General features: G+C 36.1%; 1 protein-coding gene and 1 non-coding gene across 2 annotated transcripts; one reads left to right on the top strand and one right to left on the bottom strand.

The window, feature by feature from the left end:
- The first annotated feature begins 3,783 nt into the window (after positions 1 to 3,783).
- LOC114398242 (chaperone protein dnaJ 72) lies at positions 3,784 to 8,179 on the top strand. The gene is made up of 3 exons (XM_028360420.1): positions 3,784 to 4,434; positions 5,601 to 5,670; positions 7,638 to 8,179. The coding sequence occupies exons 1-3, from the start codon at positions 4,034 to 4,036 to the stop codon at positions 7,713 to 7,715; spliced, it is 549 nt and encodes a 182-aa protein (XP_028216221.1). The 5' UTR covers positions 3,784 to 4,033; the 3' UTR covers positions 7,716 to 8,179.
- Positions 8,180 to 12,992: 4,813 nt separating this feature from the next.
- LOC114401029 lies at positions 12,993 to 13,099 on the bottom strand. Its single transcript, XR_003664145.1, has one exon. It is a non-coding gene; the product is annotated as a small nucleolar RNA R71 (small nucleolar RNA).
- Positions 13,100 to 16,722: the final 3,623 nt, after the last annotated feature.

Consider the following 16,722-nt stretch of genomic DNA (forward strand, 5'->3'; position numbering starts at 1 on the left):
AGTCGGAGGAGCAGGAACAACAACCGTAGCATGGACGGCCAATGAGGCCCAGGGCAAACACTAGGGTCAATAGATCGTCCTCAAAAGACTTGAACTTGGTAGGGTTTGACTGCCAGTAGAATAGGAAGAGAGATTCCCCATCCCGGTTGAACATCAGTGGCAACTATCAACCACGACATTAGTTGCCAAGACTTTGGAAAAATGGTCCTTGAAGCAATGAAACATGTTTGAATCAAACTTGAATAACTTCTTGAGCATGTTGTTTAGGGATACCTAGCTTATTTTCCTTGTTAATTTCATTTGAAAAAAAACACCAACACTCTAGGTTGGATGTTAAAAAAAGGGGCACAGGACCTCGAAGGCCCTCACTATGGCCTAACTATTGGGATCGAGCTGAGAGGGGGCTACATTTAAGTGCTCAAGTAGAACACATTGAAAAGAGTTCAAGGGAAGAATTAAACCCATGACTTCAAAAAGAAATTAGTACATGAAAAAGAAGGGCAGACAACCTAGCACTACCCTCAGAAAAGGAAATCATCACTCCCACAGGCTTTGACGACTATCTTCCAGGAGTCTTCAGGGTTAGCCAACCTCAATTGGTGTTCCAGAGCCATGACACTAAGAAGCAATATTTCAAAACATTGTCCCTTACCCACTCATAGCCAATGACGATAGGAGAGGAAGAAGGCGACCCAACACTATGGTTATGAAGCACACGAGGGGAAACCCTAACATCCCCACCACCACTCGTTCTCGCTCCCCCAAAAGCAGAATGGGGAAGGATCATGGTGACTGGAATGGGTTTTCCGTCCAAAGAGGATACAGAAGGTTGTGCCCTCCTGCAGAGGCAAGAAGTGCCTCCGCCAACACGGTGCGAGTCTTCCAACCTCTCCAAGGAAGAGGACTCACTATCAAAAGCCCCATGGCGAGTCTTCTATGAGGAGGAGCCGTCGATTAGATGACCTCTCAGTCTACCAGGGGTTGCTGAATCGAACCTCTAGAGTTGCTACCGCCCATAACTATGGTGGAGTCAGAGATGAAAGACATTATGGAAATGAGTGTACCTTGAGAGCGAGGAAGACAATCACAAGAGAAAGGGAAATCACAGAGACCGTAAGCAAAATGCAAGGAGATTTTAGAAAAGAAAGCAAAAATTCAAAAATGGCGGTGATAAAAAAACCCCAAATGTAAACTCCATTTAAAGTAGAGGCACGACTCTTCGGTAATTGGCGAGAGCTGAAATGATGCCCTAAAATTTTGCACCATGATGCATCTCCACTCACCCACATATCACGTGTCTTGTGCTTACCCACTCCACGGGTGGCACGTATGCAAGAGTAACGTGTGTGTGCTACATTCGCCTGCAGCAAAAGACAATCAAAATGTATGTCTGCAATACGTTCCCCAACGTTCAGAAAAGGGCAAAATTGTCAAATACAAACATCTTTTCTACACAACACGTTTGACCTTGCATGCAAAACGAAAAGTGCATCCACCTTGGATAACTTAACAGAAGCAACTTAGACAACACTTGTCTAGGCTAGGAGGCTTGACAAGCTTCACAAATCTGCAACTCTCGCACCTGTCGAGGTTACCACCCTCAACATTGGACAACACTTGTCCAAGCTTTGGGGGCTTGAGAAACTCGTGACCCTCTTTCACTCACAAGCTGGCTCAAAGCTTGGGGGGCTAATGTACTGTCCAGGATCCACAAAATGGATGTGGCAACTAACATAGCACTCCAACACACACGTTATCCCTGGCACAGGAGCTCGGACGCATCACCCTTAGCAGTCGAGCTGTTGGGCCAACATGTTATCTCTAATACCTCATTATTTGAATATTAATGATAATGTTACAACTTCCTCATCAAGTGACAGATACTTAATTATCTATAAGCTACACATTATCTATAAGCCATGACTTATCTATTAGCTATTATCTACAAGCTAGCAATTATCTGCAAGGGTTGTTACACCAGCGTAACAACCCCTACAAACAAGGACCCGAAGCTCCTACTCCACTCTATAAGTAGTAGGTTCTATCTCACCCTTTACATCATTCATTCTCACTTAACTCACGTACTTACTTAAGCGTCAGAGTCCTTTGTTTTGTAGGTCCCCCCTCGCGTCCTCTTAACAAAAGATACTTATAGCTCGGTGCGTGAGATCATGGAGCCCCTCTTTGTCACGTCCACCCTAACGTGGGTCAACTCTAGATTTTTGTAAGTACAACTTGTGAAATACTCTCTCAACTTCCAGAAATCTATAATTATAAAAAAGGATGATCACCTAAATTGATTAACCCTAGTATGGTTACCTATGCAATGCACCAATATAAATACAAATTAGTGGGATATAAATAAAATATATAATAATTTTTAAAAAATATAATTTTGTATACGATCAAATTAAAAAATAAGTATGTTGAGATATAAAAAGAAAATTAAACACGACTAATATAAAAGTTGTATACATTAAATTTAAATATAAATATCTAAGAGTCTCTTGACATAAGAAACCAATAATTATAAAAAACAATTACCCAAATGAATTTGACCTAACATGGATACCCGTGTTGCGGATGAATATAAATATGAATTAACACAACACAATAGGATATTTAATAGTTTAATATATGTGTGTGTGTATTTTACCCGTGTTATAGATGTGTACAAATATACATTAACATAACATAAATAAATTATATAATAATTTTAAAAAATATTTTTTTATACTTTCAAAAACTAAAAGGATGTTTTGATATAAAAAATAAAAATAAACATAATTCGTATAAATTTACATGCCTTAAATTTAAATGCAAATATAGAGACTCTTGAAACAAAAAAATTAAGAATTTATATATATAAAATCACCTAAGTTGATATGTCATGGTATGGATAGTCGAGCAACAAATAAATATAGATATGGATTAGCTAGTGCAACATAAATAGAATATATAAGAGTTTATAAAATGTATTTTTTTAATAATTTTCAAATTAAAAAATGAAGGATGCTTTCATATAAAAAGAAATTTAAACACCATTCATATAAAAGTTTTATAAATTTTTTTTATCAATAGTTGTATAAATTAAATTTATATTTAAATATAGGATTGTAAAATAAATTTAAATATAAATATCAAAGAGTTTTTTAACATAGAAAACCAATAATTATAAAAATCATCCCCATGAATTTGTCTAAAAATGATTATCCATGTGAGAAATGAATATAAAGATGGATTAACACAACATAAATAAAATACTGAATTATTTAAAAAATATACTTTTTTATGTTGTTAGGTTAAAAATATGAAGAAAGTTTTGAAATAAAAATAGTATAAACATCATTCTTATAAGTTGTGTACATTAATTTAAATATAAATATCTAAGAGTTTTTTGATAAAAAAATTAATAAAAAAATTTATTTGTCTTGGAATGATTACTTATGGAACGGAAAAATATAAATATAGATTGACACAAAATAAATAAAATATAATTATTAAAAAATATATTATATTTTAAACTTTTAAATTAAAAAGATAAAAGATATTTTGATATAAAAGAAAATTTAAAATGCTATTTATATAAAAGTTATATACATTAAATTTAAATATATTATCTCAAGATTTATCGACAAAATAATGAATATAAAAAAATTAATCAACCTGATGAATTTGTCCTAGTTATACGTATCTTTTTAATGTATATAAATAAGAAAAATAATTTAAAGTTTAATTAAAACAATTAAATTCCTCTAAAAAAATGAAAACATTTAAATTTATACCCGCCGAAGAAAGAAGCGGCCACCGCACTGCCACGACTTGTGTTGCTGCCCTCCATGAATAGCCCTTCTTCCGATTCCCCATTCGCAAAATCAGACAGAGACAGAAAAAGAACCCCTTCCGTTGTTTCTAACCCGCCACTTTCCCGAGAAAATTCCCCGAGAAAGGGGAAGAAAAACACCAAGAGAAACCCTAGAAAGCACCAAAATCCAAAACAAACTCAATCCCGATCCCGATCCGATCCAACGAAATGGATCATTACAAGGTTCTCGGCCTGCACCGAACCGCGACCAAGGAAGAGATCAAAGCGGCGTTCAAGAAGCTAGCGTTCCAGTTCCACCCGGACAAGCATTCGCAATCGCCGAAGGCCGTTCGGGAAAATGCCACACTTCGATTCAAGCAGGTCTCCGAGGCCTACGAGGTTCTGATGGACGATCGCAAGCGCGCCGATTACAATTTCCGGCGGAGCTCCGGCGCCGGCACCGGAAACAACTACTATTCTCAGTATAGCTACGGATACGGTAGGAGTGGGAACAGTTATTATGAGTATAAACCTAGGTCTGGTGGCGGCGGCGGCTTCGCGTCCAAGTTCGAACTCGCGTTTCGGATTTTGACGGCGCGGTCATCGCTTCTCAATCTCGGCTTCGCAGCGTAATGCATTGTCCTTATTCTTTGTGATTGTTTATTGCTGTTTGTTCAAGTCGTATTTTGATGCTAGGAAGCAAGATATTTTCTTCTAGTTCAATTGAATTTTGATAATTAGTGGCTGGCTTCTTACAGGCATAGATGTTTTATGTATTGTTTTGAGTTATTTTGATATGAAGATGATTATTAGCTGAAGAGAAATGCTAGTAACACACCCAGTAACACAATAGTTCTACTAACACACTCTTCACTGTTTAGTTAGAATTTATTGGAAATTACAAAATTGAGTGTGATTCATTAAATATGAAATGGGACCTACAAAGTTATATATTTTCCGATAAATTTAACCAATAGTATTGCTAGCAATTCTCTTGAATTGATTTGTATCCTGATGGCAGCTTTGGATATCTTGCTAGATTTGTTTGCCTAGTACTTTGTAATTTCTTTTTGGCTGATTCCGTTCACAACTTATTGCCTATTGTTATTAGCATATATATCATCCTTGAACGTGAAATTTAATTCTTAGTTAATAATTTTGGTGATGCTTATCAACCTTGTATAATAAATTAGAGTCCTGTGAGAGTGAGATAATTTCCTTACAAAATTGTGGCAGTTTTAGAAACTGTAGGGACTCAATTTTTTAAAACAAAATTGACAGATCAGGTACCTAATTAAAAAAGTAGTTTAGGGACCTATTTGAAAATTTGCAAGTAGTCCAGGGACCCACTAAGTAATTTAACTTTAAAAAAACATGTCATTCTTAATCCATCTTCTTTTAAAATTTAAATTCAATTTCTGTTGAATTTACTATGCATATCTTCTTCATAATTTTAAATATTTGTTGTTTTAACCTCTAACTGGATACATGATGATAGGACAACCTGAAAACTAGCTGAATCTGAAAACAGTTATCCAGATATATGCATGAATTCAACAATTCTTGTTATATTGGATACTGAGTTCATGAATAAAACTCCTCTTGGACCTATAATATTCTTGATGATGATGGATCATGCAAAAGGATATTCTAGGGGATGTTACATAAGCACTAAATCAAATTTGCTTCTATCACTCCATCTTATCATTAGTTTTATTTGTGAATAACTATCGAGTGCTTAGATGCTTTGTTTAAAAATATCTTTCCAATAACCTGATGAAAGATTTTGGTTCAGAGCTATATTAGGTGGGATAGTTGTCATTGATTCAGGTGGAGAATCCTTATGGAGAATGCAAAATTCTGGGGTAAGATTTTGATTTTCTCTCCTTTTTCTTTTCTTAATCTTCCGATTTTGCTGTACCACTTTCCAGGTTTATTTTTGTCTTTATTTCATTTATTCAGGATAATTATGAAAGTACATATCCTGTAACATATAAATGATCCACAAGCATGGGCTTTTTCTTTGTTCTCAATCATGTATGCGCTTTCTTTTGTTAATGCGAAGAAAAAATCATTCATATGATAAATCCCTCCTCAAAGATGCTTAATGACTCAAAGTAAGATACAGAGATCACTTTGTCTGGCAAAATTAGCTATTGACTCATTCACCATATTACGATTCTGTGGAATATAACCTCAATCAAAAGATTGTAAACTATGAAAGCAAGAGGCATAACAGTAGATTTCTGGTGGAATGTTTTGTAGGCTTAACTTCCATTTGGCTTGTGAACTTGACAGGAATTTGTTGGTCTGCACTGGTCTGGTCTATTCATTCTCTATTCTCTCTTTTCCTCCCTTCCTCCTATACCTAAATCTCTAATTTCAACACCATTATTAGAAGGTTCTACAAATTCTCCTTCCTGCAACTGACCTCTCATTCAAACAACTACTATTTTGCAATCTACCTTAAGTTTGCCTATATGAACACTTAATGCGTGATAGGAACCTGCTCTGAATAGCAGAAAAATGGTATTTAACACATACTACAAAATCTTAAAATATAAAGTTACAGAGTCAGATACTGCTAGTATTGTGAGGGCCAAGCTTTCTTCCAAATCCCACTCCTCAACCAACTCCTTGCTTACCCTCTCTCCCATTTTTGCCTCACAGTCACATTTATCTCCCCTTCTGCTCTAACAGAACGCCACTATCTCTTTCTCCTCTCTATTGCTGCTAGCCTTATAGGCTAGTCAAAGAAAATCCCCTATGCATGTTGCTTTCCACCTCTACTCTGGCTTATGTGAATCATATTCCTAGCTTTTCCCTTTACTTTTCTTCCTAGTCTTATGTACTCTATTAATAGAAGGGTACTTGTCACCACTCCTTTTCTTTGAGTTTTCCTGCTGTGAAGTTTTTTGCTAACTCCTATAACTGTGTCCACACCAAAGGAAAAGCTTTCTTAATAAAATCATTACATCCAAATTCACCTTAGGGTGAGGGTGAAAAATTCCTGAATCATTGTAATTAGAAAATTCGTATTGAAAACTGATCCACATTTTTTTTATCTCTATTTTTGCACCCTTATCAAACTTACCTTGCATGCGTAGATACTGGGTTTTGTCTTACCAAGTGAAACTGAAGGATGGGGGCTCAGTTTGGTTAAGGTCTCTGGCCTGATTGAATTATGTCAATTTCACTTCTGCATTTTTTGAAATCTCAGCTGCTGGTCTTCGAACTATGCTTTGTCTAGCTCAGTTTCTTTTCCCTCACACCCCATACCAGGCCATCACAACTGTAAGGATGTTGCAAGCTCTTGTCAAGTATCAACTATGGCTAAGCAGCCTACAGGCTTAATGAATTTTAAACAAACTTGATATTAAGTTAGTTTCACATGTAATTGTTTAAGAATCTTAGATGTTTTATCCCTAATTTATCTTGTCTAGTCTTTTACAGCAAACTTAATGTTATATTAATAGTAAAACACTGTAGTATGTTACTGTTATTTAGTTTAGAAGATAGGACATATAAAACTTGAAATATACTTGACATGAGCATTGCTAGACAATACTTTTTTTTTGGCATGAGCCAATGACAAACTGATGTGAATGGTTTTAGTGAGTTACATACTGTGGTAGAAAATAAAAAAAAGTGGGAGATTGCAGCAAATCAACCCAATGAAATCTTTGCTTACGTGTATAAAACAAGTATTTAGTAATTGATTCTTGGAAATTTTCTGTATAATTTTTTAAGCTTCCGTTCCATGTTAACCTTATGATTTATGTGCAGAGATACTGACTTGTTCCTTTGTACTTTAATTTGTTTTTGCACTCAGAAATCTTTTGAAGAAGCTCTGAAGTCCATTGAGAAGGCCAAACCGTATAAAGAAGATAACATCGAGGAAGATCCTTGATTGAATTTGTTCTTGTTTCACCTGCCACTTGAAAGCTTCATCACGTATAATAAATAACGAATGATTAAGCTTTCATTTTTTGGGGTTGGTTGCAAAAAGAGTATTGAGAAGTGCGATTGTTCTTCTCAGTTACTTTTGTTGTCTCGTGTAATTTTTCCTGTTTGTTAGTGTTGTGACTAATGGACTTGAATTGGTCACATTGGTGTATCGAGAGACGAGTGATCGTGAGGACCTATCAACTGTGGAGGCTATCAGGCAAATGAATATGGACTGGCATTGGACCGAGGCAAAAGAACCAAAATGAAACCCAAACTCTTCAAAGTTTGCCATGCCACGTATGTGAGAGGAATTTGGTAGTGGAGGACTGTGTGGAGAGTTCGTTGTCAACTCTGATATTTTCTGTACTGCAAATATTTAAGAATTAGCAGCTATAAACCAATAATACAGCAAGAGTAATGCAGCAAGCGAAGAATAAAAACACTATGCAATTCAAGAATAAAAATATGGAATGTGTATTATATTAACACTAAAACTGATAAAAGAAAACAAAAAAGATAGTAGGCTGTGTTCGAGAGAGCCACTCTGGTCCATTCCACTAAGGAAATTTCACTCAAGGTCTACAAGCTCCACATGGAGCTACATCATGTCTTGGTGGGACATTGAGAAGTAATTTGTGGAGCCAAATTTTGGAGCCAAAATTTCACTAATTATGATTAGTGAATTTTAGCTATGTTTCAGCCCACTAATCCAAGATCAAGTCCAAGATTCTCCCCTACGTGTGCTTAGGTGTCATGAGGCATGTAAAGCATGAAGGACATGCACAAAGTGTGACTATATGATGTGGCAATGGGGTGTAGCAAGCAAATGCTCACCTCCCCCTCTAAAATTTAATTGGATTGGGCTTCTCCAAATTCAATTAAATTTATTTCCCAACACACACATCAAATATTCACTTAATGCATGTGAAATTACAAAACTACCCCTAATACAAAAACTAGTTTAGGTGCCCTAAAATACAAGGGCTAAAAAATCCTACATTTCTAGGGTACCCTACCTACATTATGGAGCCCTAAATACAAGGCCCAAAAATAATGAAATCCTAATCTAATATGTACAAAGATAAGTGGGCTCATATTGAGCCCATAGGCCCAAAATCTACCCTAAGATCCATGAGAACCCTAGGGCCTTCTCCTGCATCTCTGGCCCAATCTTCTTGGAGTCTTCTATCCAATGCCCTTAGGGGGGGTAGGATTGCATTATTCCCTCCCTTTTGAAAAGGATTTGATCTCAAATCCAGAGGTTCTTGAAACTCGTAGCTTCTTCCCTTAACACCTGTAAAAAGAATAATACCATATACATTAGTGGTGTTTGACATGTTGGAGTAGGGTAAGGTCTGAAAATCCCTTTCTTGGGCATCTTCCCATGAGGGAACATGGTTCCTCATGAACTCAATGAGTGGTGCTACAAGTATAAAAAAATATGGGACAAACCTTTTGTAAAAGTTTGTTAAGTCATGGAAGCCCCAAATTTTCCTTATACTTGGTGGGGTGGGCCACTTAGGAATGACCTTAATTCTCTTAGGGTTCGTGGGAACCCCTTGATCACTTTTTAAAAAATTAAGGAAAGTAATGCAATAAAACATACATTTTTCTGTATTTTCATGTTGATTATTCCTACCAAAAAGTATGACAAACCTAAGGTGTCCCATATGAGCACCTAAGTTTGTATTGAAACTAAAAATAAGAACAAACCTACCTAATGAGTCCCTATGTATGTGAATCATGAAGATGTTGGATGCAAGGGTGGTTTTACAAAAGAGGGTTGCACCATTCAACACATTCATCATACCACCTATCATAGGGATTCAGTGCCTCATAATACCTATTTTGAGCACCAACAAAGCATAAGGAGTTAAGCTCTTACGAACCAAACCCTCATCCAACAACTCCTTTACTTGAGGAATAACCTCAAGCTCAAGAGGTATGGTAGTGCTAAGGGATGTTTCCCTTGATAGGAGAAGGTAGAAAGATTGTTTAAGAAGGAGTGCTCTTTTGATATCACCTTTTGTTGCAAAATTATTTTGCTTCTTAACAATCTTCTTGGAGGAATCTTTTTCCTTTTTTTCCTTCCCCTTGGCCTTTGAAGACAAGGCCTTACTATCCTTCTTTTTCTTTTGTTTTTCTAGTTTTTCTTCCTCATTCCTCTTATCTTTCATAGTTAGTTGATCTTTGGCCACCTGTGAAGGTGTTTAAGGATGCAACACAAATTTTGTGCCAAGATGGGTGAGGGTAATCTTATTAGTTAGGCCATTGTAAATGATCTTCCTATCAAATTGCCATGGCCTTCCTAAAAGAATATGCCCTGCCTCCTATTCACTTTCGGCAAGTGCACCAGATCGTACAAGTAGTATAAAACGGTAAGAACTGAGTATCAAACTCTCGAGGAACTTGTGTTACTTGGTAAGCTATTTCAGTAAATAGGTGTCTGGTGTGAAAATCTAAGTGTGAATATGAACAGGTATGTAAACTATCTATGCAAAAAGGAAAATCGCGCGAGAGAAATGATGTGTAAAAACAAGTAGAAAACGCATTGGTCTTCTGATCGAGGCCGTACCCGAATCAAATAAACATGAAAATGCAGTAACTAGGAAGTGATCCTAGGTCGTTTCCCAACGAGCAGTGACAAGCCAAATGTTCATAATATACTTGCAGTAACAGTAACAGTAACGATGGGGGGGGGTTTGGTTGTTTGGTAATTAAAGAGCAGAACAAATAAAATGGAATACGAAACTACTAATACTAAAAACGGGTTGTTTCCTCTGATTCAGAAGCCACTCTCTTATCCTGGGTTATGGAGAATTCGTCCCTAACAGTCAACCACTTAATCCAACCCTATTTCAATTTACTAAGCGAAAATCAACTTAGGGTTTTCAATACGTGATTAGGCACCACCTTCACCAGTTATCCCAATTTCGTGAATATTAATCAGTGCACGCTTCGTGTTCGATTAATTGCCTCTGAGCCTAACTTGCGTTCATGCTTAATGGACGAAGGGCTAACTGGTGTATGTGGTGCCTAATCACGTATTGAAAACCCTAAGTTGATTTTCGCTTAGTAAATTGAAATAGGGTTGGATTAAGTGGTTGACTGTTAGGGACGAATTCTCCATAACCCAGGATAAGAGAGTGGCTTCTGAATCAGAGGAAACAACCCGTTTTTAGTATTAGTAGTTTCGTATTCCATTTTATTTGTTCTGCTCTTTAATTACCAAACAACCAAACCCCCCCCCATCGTTACTGTTACTGTTACTGCAAGTATATTATGAACATTTGGCTTGTCACTGCTCGTTGGGAAACGACCTAGGATCACTTCCTAGTTACTGCATTTTCATGTTTATTTGATTCGGGTACGGCCTCGATCAAATTTGGCGCCGTTGCTGGGGAGCAGTGTCCAAAGGTTCATAATAGCTAGCAATTGTTGTGTGTTTAATCCTTTCGTGTTTTATGTTTAATTGTTAGTATTGTGTTAGTATGTGTGTTAGTGTTGATTAGTTCACTGGTATTGATAACAGACAAATCCAGAATCCATATATCTAGGCTAATTAGACTTGTCAGGTTTTAGCGATTTTAATATATAGATTTTAGTCCTTATTTTCATTGTCGGTCTTCCTTAGAAGTAGTTATTCCTTATTTTTTTACTGTTAGGTTTTAGGAGTAAGTATTTAGATTTAGTAGATTTAGATCTTATTTATTTGAATTTCTTAGAAGTAGTTATCTTTATCGCAATTTAAATATTTTATCATATCTTATCTTTAAATTTTTTTTTATCTTATCTTATCTATTATCTTTATCTTCTATTTTGATCTTTCAATCTTTTATCTTCGAATTTTATCTTTAAATATCTTATCTTTTCTTTACCTTATCTTCTATCTTCTATTTTAAATTCTTATCTCTTGCTTTTAAATTGGGTTTGCATTAATCTAAATACAAACAAAGTCCCTGTTTCAGTCTTGGGTGTTTTGCTGTGAAGATTGTGCTTGAAAACAGAGTAGTAGTAGAAATCAGCTTGCGGAAAAATAGGGTAGTAGTAGAAATCAGCTAGAGACGGATTTTAGCGACCACCCATGCTGAATTATTTGGGATTTTTTGTTTTAGTAGCTAGGGTTGTCATTTTTTGCTGAATTTTTTTGTGGTAACTTCTTTTAATCCATATTTTGTGGGAAAAATAGCTAGAGCCTTTAGTTTGGTCAGATTTGAAAGTTCCAAAAAACTAGCAAATTTTGTGTTTGTCAAAACTTCAAACGGCCATAACTTTTGCTTCGGTTATCAGAATCGCAATTATTATATATGCATTTGGGGTAGAAAAAAATTTCCTACGCCGTGGCAGCCCACCGTAGGCCGGCTGAGGTCTCCATCGTAAAAAAAAAGCGATTCTGTCAAAAGTTTTTTATTTTTCAAGTTTTATTCACTTATTTTTCTTAACCTACCAATTTTAGCTTTCATAGTTAGACTTTGAATTTTTGTCTGAAAATTTTTGTGCTATCTTCTCATCATTTTATAAGGTTGCTCACAAAATTTCAAGTCATTTGGATATCATTTGAGGGTAGCTGTAGTTCAAACCTACACCTTTATTTACATGACAAGGCAACTAGTTGTGTGCATGCTGAATGTAGTGTATGACTAGAGGCAATCCATCTGACTTACAACCCTTTGATCCTGAGATAGATAGGACATTTCATAGATTAGTTAGGCATCATTTTATACCTTTTGATCATTCTGAGCATTCCATAACTGGTGAATCTGTGCATTCTGTTATTGGTGATTTTGAACATCCTGATCTTGAGCATTATAATTTTGAGCATTCTGATTCTGAGCATTCTGATTTTGCACATTCTGAGAACATGGCACAACCTCCACCTCGTGAGAGGACTCTAAGGGAAATGGCTGCACCTGATTTCACCTGCGAAAGCTTGTGCATCCAATACCCTGATGAGGATGTCCCATATGTTCTTAAGACTGGACTGATTCATTTGCTTCCAAAGTTTCATGGTCTTGCAGGTGAAGACCCGCACAAACATTTGAAATAATTTCACATTTTCTGCTTTACCATGAAACCCCCAGATGTCCAAGAGGATCACATATTTCTGAAGGCTTTTCCTCATTCATTAGAGGGAGTGGCAAAGGACTGGCTGTATTACCTTGCTCCAAGGTCCATCACGAGCTGGGATGACCTTAAGAGAGTATTCTTAGAAAAAATTTTCCCTGCTTCCAGGACCACAGCCATCAGGAAGGATATCTCAGGTATTAGACAACTCAGTGGAGAGAGCCTGTATGAGTACTGGGAGAGATTTAAGAAACTATGTGCCAGTTGCCCCCACCATCAGATTTCAAAACAGCTTCTTCTCCAATATTTTTATGAAGGACTCAGTAATATGGAGAGAAGTATGATAGATGCTGCCAGTGGTGGAGCCCTTGGAGACATGACTCCTGCTGAAGCCAGAAATTTAATTGACCAAATTTGATCGAGGCCGTACCCGAATCAAATAAACATGAAAATGCAGTAACTAGGAAGTGATCCTAGGTCGTTTCCCAACGAGCAGTGACAAGTCAAATGTTCATAATATACTTGCAGTAACAGTAACAGTAACGATGGGGGGGGGGGGGTTTGGTTGTTTGGTAATTAAAGAGCAGAACAAATAAAATGGAATACGAAACTACTAATACTAAAAACGGGTTGTTTCCTCTGATTCAGAAGCCACTCTCTTATCCTGGGTTATGGAGAATTTGTCCCTAACAGTCAACCACTTAATCCAACCCTATTTCAATTTACTAAGCGAAAATCAACTTAGGGTTTTCAATACGTGATTAGGCACCACATACACCAGTTAGCCCTTCGTCCATTAAGCATGAACGCAAGTTAGGCTCAGAGGCAATTAATCGAACACGAAGCGTGCACTGATTAATATTCACGAAATTGGGATAACTGGTGAAGGGAAAACTGCCAGGAAACCACATTGCAAGCGAAACCTCAAAGAGAGTTGGGCTTCGTCCTCAAAAGGAACAACACCAGAAAATCTAGCCTTCCATTAATCAATAGAGAACGAAATTATAGATTGAAGAACGAAATTTTATTGCTAAAATGAAAAGTCAAAACTGGAATTGCAAAACAAAAAAAGTGTCTAAGAAAAGCCTAAAACTAAAAACGAAAATAGGAGAGAGAAGAAGAGAGAGAGAGAGAGAGAGAGACTAAAACTAAAAACGAATAATCGAAGAGAGACCCAAACTAGAACCTTGGTGCTGTTATATAGTTTTTCAGTCCCAAAGCTTACAAATCTGTTTTAAATCCAGGCCCATAAATTAAATTCAAATCTAGATAAGATAAGATAAGATCTAGATTAAATAATATCTAGATGAGAAATTCAAATCTAGATAAGATAAGATAAGATCTAGATTAAATAATATCTAGATGAGAAATTCAAATCTAGATAAGATAAGATCTAGATTAAATAATATCTAGATGAGATCAAATCTAAATAATATCTAGATAAGATAAAGATAAGATAAGATCTAATTTTGTAGAATAAAATAGTCTGCCCTCTTCAAGTCCAAGCTCAATTCTGGATTCAAGCCCAAGCCCAATTCTGGATTCAAACCCAATGCTTCATTAATTCCTGAAATTAGATTAAAAACATCAAATTAGCTGAATGGGCCCAAATAATAAAACTGCCTAATAAATTTGACAATTAAGACTAATCAGTATTTAAAATGGGGCAAAAAGGGTTAAGAAATAGGAGAAAATGATGGCACATCATCTTCCTAATAGGTGCCTGATGCTAAAAGGATATTCTCTATCTAACAATGCTCATGTGTTCCTATGGTGTCTCCTGAGATGCTAAACCCCAATTCCTCTTGATAGTTTAGCCTAATCCTGATCAAGCATTGTTGGATCGAGTGGCCTCAAAATAATTAAGAAGGGGGGTTGAATTAATTATTCCTAAACCTTTACTAATTAAAAATTACTCTTCTAAGGCTTTCACTAAATTGTTAAGAGAATGAGGAGTAGAAGAGAAACTTAACAGAAAGTAAAAGCGGAAATTAAATGCAAAGTGAAAAGTAAAAGCGTAGGGAAGAAGGAGACAAACACACAAGAGTTTTTATACTGGTTCGGCAACAACCCGTGCCTACATCCAGTCCCCAAGCGACCTGCGGTCCTTGAGATTTCTTTCAACCTTGTAAAAATCCTTTTACAAGCAAAGATCCACAAGGGATGTACCCTCCCTTGTTCTCTTTGAAACCCTAGTGGATGTACCCTCCATTAGAACTGATCCACAAGAGATGTACCCTCTCTTGTTCTCAGTCAAACCCAAGTAGATGTACCTTCTACTTGTACCACAAAGGATGTACCCTCCAATGTGTTAAGACAAAGATCTCGGGCGGTTAAACCTTTGATACTTTGTGAATGGGGATACAAAAGAATTCTCAGGCGGTTAGTCCTTTGAACACTTTTGTATAAGGGAATGGGAAGAATCAAAAGAATTCTGAGACTGTGTCGTTTTGAATTCTTTGACAAGGAAGAAGGGAGACACAAAAGAATTCAGGCGGTTAGTCTTTTTTTCTTTTGGAAAAGGGAGAAGAGAGACACAAAAAGAATTCAGGCGGTTAGTCCTTGGTGAATTCTTTTTGGCAAAGGGAGAAGATAATGAAAAGATGAATAGCACAAGTTTTCAAGGTTTGGAAAACCAGAAAACTTTGGAAAGCTTTTGGCTCAAGGAAGAAGAAGAAGAAGTTCAAAGAGACTCATTAATCAATGTGGAAAAATTGCTTGTGTAAAGAATGAAATGGAAAAGATAGATTGCAAAGATTGATAGACTGGATTGATGTGAAAATGCAAAACAAAGCCTTGCTTTTATAGACTCTTCATGTCTGGTCAAGAGAACCATTTAGAAGAGTTATGACTTTTAGAAAAACTTAAAACCAATTTGAAAAAGTCAAAAACCATTTGAAGAGTTAGATCTTTTGATTTATTCAGAAACAATCACTGGTAATCGATTACCAAATTAGTGTAATCGATTACAGAAAGCTTTTATGTGAAAGGATGTGACTCTTCACAGTTGAATTTGAATTTCAACGTTCAAAGGCACTGGTAATCGATTACCAAAAACATTGTAATCGATTACAGCTTTTTGAAATCAATTGGAACGTTGTAAATTCAGTTGAAAACTTTTTCAAATCCATTTTGCTACTGGTAATCAATTACAACAATCTGGTAATCGATTACCTGAGAGTAAAAACTCTTTGGTAAACATGTTTTGAGAAAAATCATGTGCTACTCAATTTTTGAGAAAAACTTTTCATACTTATCTTGATTAAGCCTTCTCTTGATTCTTGAAACTTGAGTCTTGAATCTTGATCTTGATTCTTGAGATCTTGAACCTTGAATCTTGATTCTTGACTCTAAACTTTCTTCTTGAGTCTTGAATTCTTCTTGATTCTTATCTTGAACTCTTGAATTGTTCTTGATTCACTTGAGTTGTTCTTTGGTTGATCTTTGATTCACTTGAGTTGTTCTTTGATTGATCTTTGAGCTTTTTGTCATCACCTTTGTCATCATCTTTTATTATCATCATTGTTATCATCAAAACACCTTTGAATCACCTTTGATTCACCATGAAGCTTTGCTTCTACAATTGTCCTTAGATTCCTCTTGTTAGACAAAACTCAACCAGGACCGCATTAAGACAAACATACTACAACTAAATTATTGCAGCCCGATTCCTCATGATAGTACGACAACTTAGCCCTGTCCTATCAAGGTCATCAAAATCAGACCGGTTTCCACTGTTGAATGACCCTAACAAAGCATGCATCTACATGATCATGGTAAAGGCATACTAGAATGAAAAGCAAATAGCACAGAGAACACACAAAATATCATTAAATAGATAGAAAAATATTTACATCAAGTACCTACAGGGAAGATTCAACAGAGGATTTTAGCTTTCCATAACT

Source organism: Glycine soja, chromosome 19 (genome assembly GCF_004193775.1).
Source record: "Glycine soja cultivar W05 chromosome 19, ASM419377v2, whole genome shotgun sequence".
NCBI classification, from domain to species: domain Eukaryota; kingdom Viridiplantae; phylum Streptophyta; class Magnoliopsida; order Fabales; family Fabaceae; genus Glycine; species Glycine soja.

Bases quoted from the DNA above. Each gene is read 5' to 3' on its own strand.
- LOC114398242 (XM_028360420.1), top strand. From the start codon at position 4,034: ATGGATCATTACAAGGTTCTCGGCCTGCACCGAACCGCGACCAAGGAA. The intron at 4,435-5,600 runs GTAATGCATTGT...ATTTTGGTTCAG, and splicing joins CTCAATCTCGGCTTCGCAGC to AGCTATATTAGGTGGGATAG. The intron at 5,671-7,637 runs GTAAGATTTTGA...TTTTGCACTCAG, and splicing joins GGAGAATGCAAAATTCTGGG to AAATCTTTTGAAGAAGCTCT.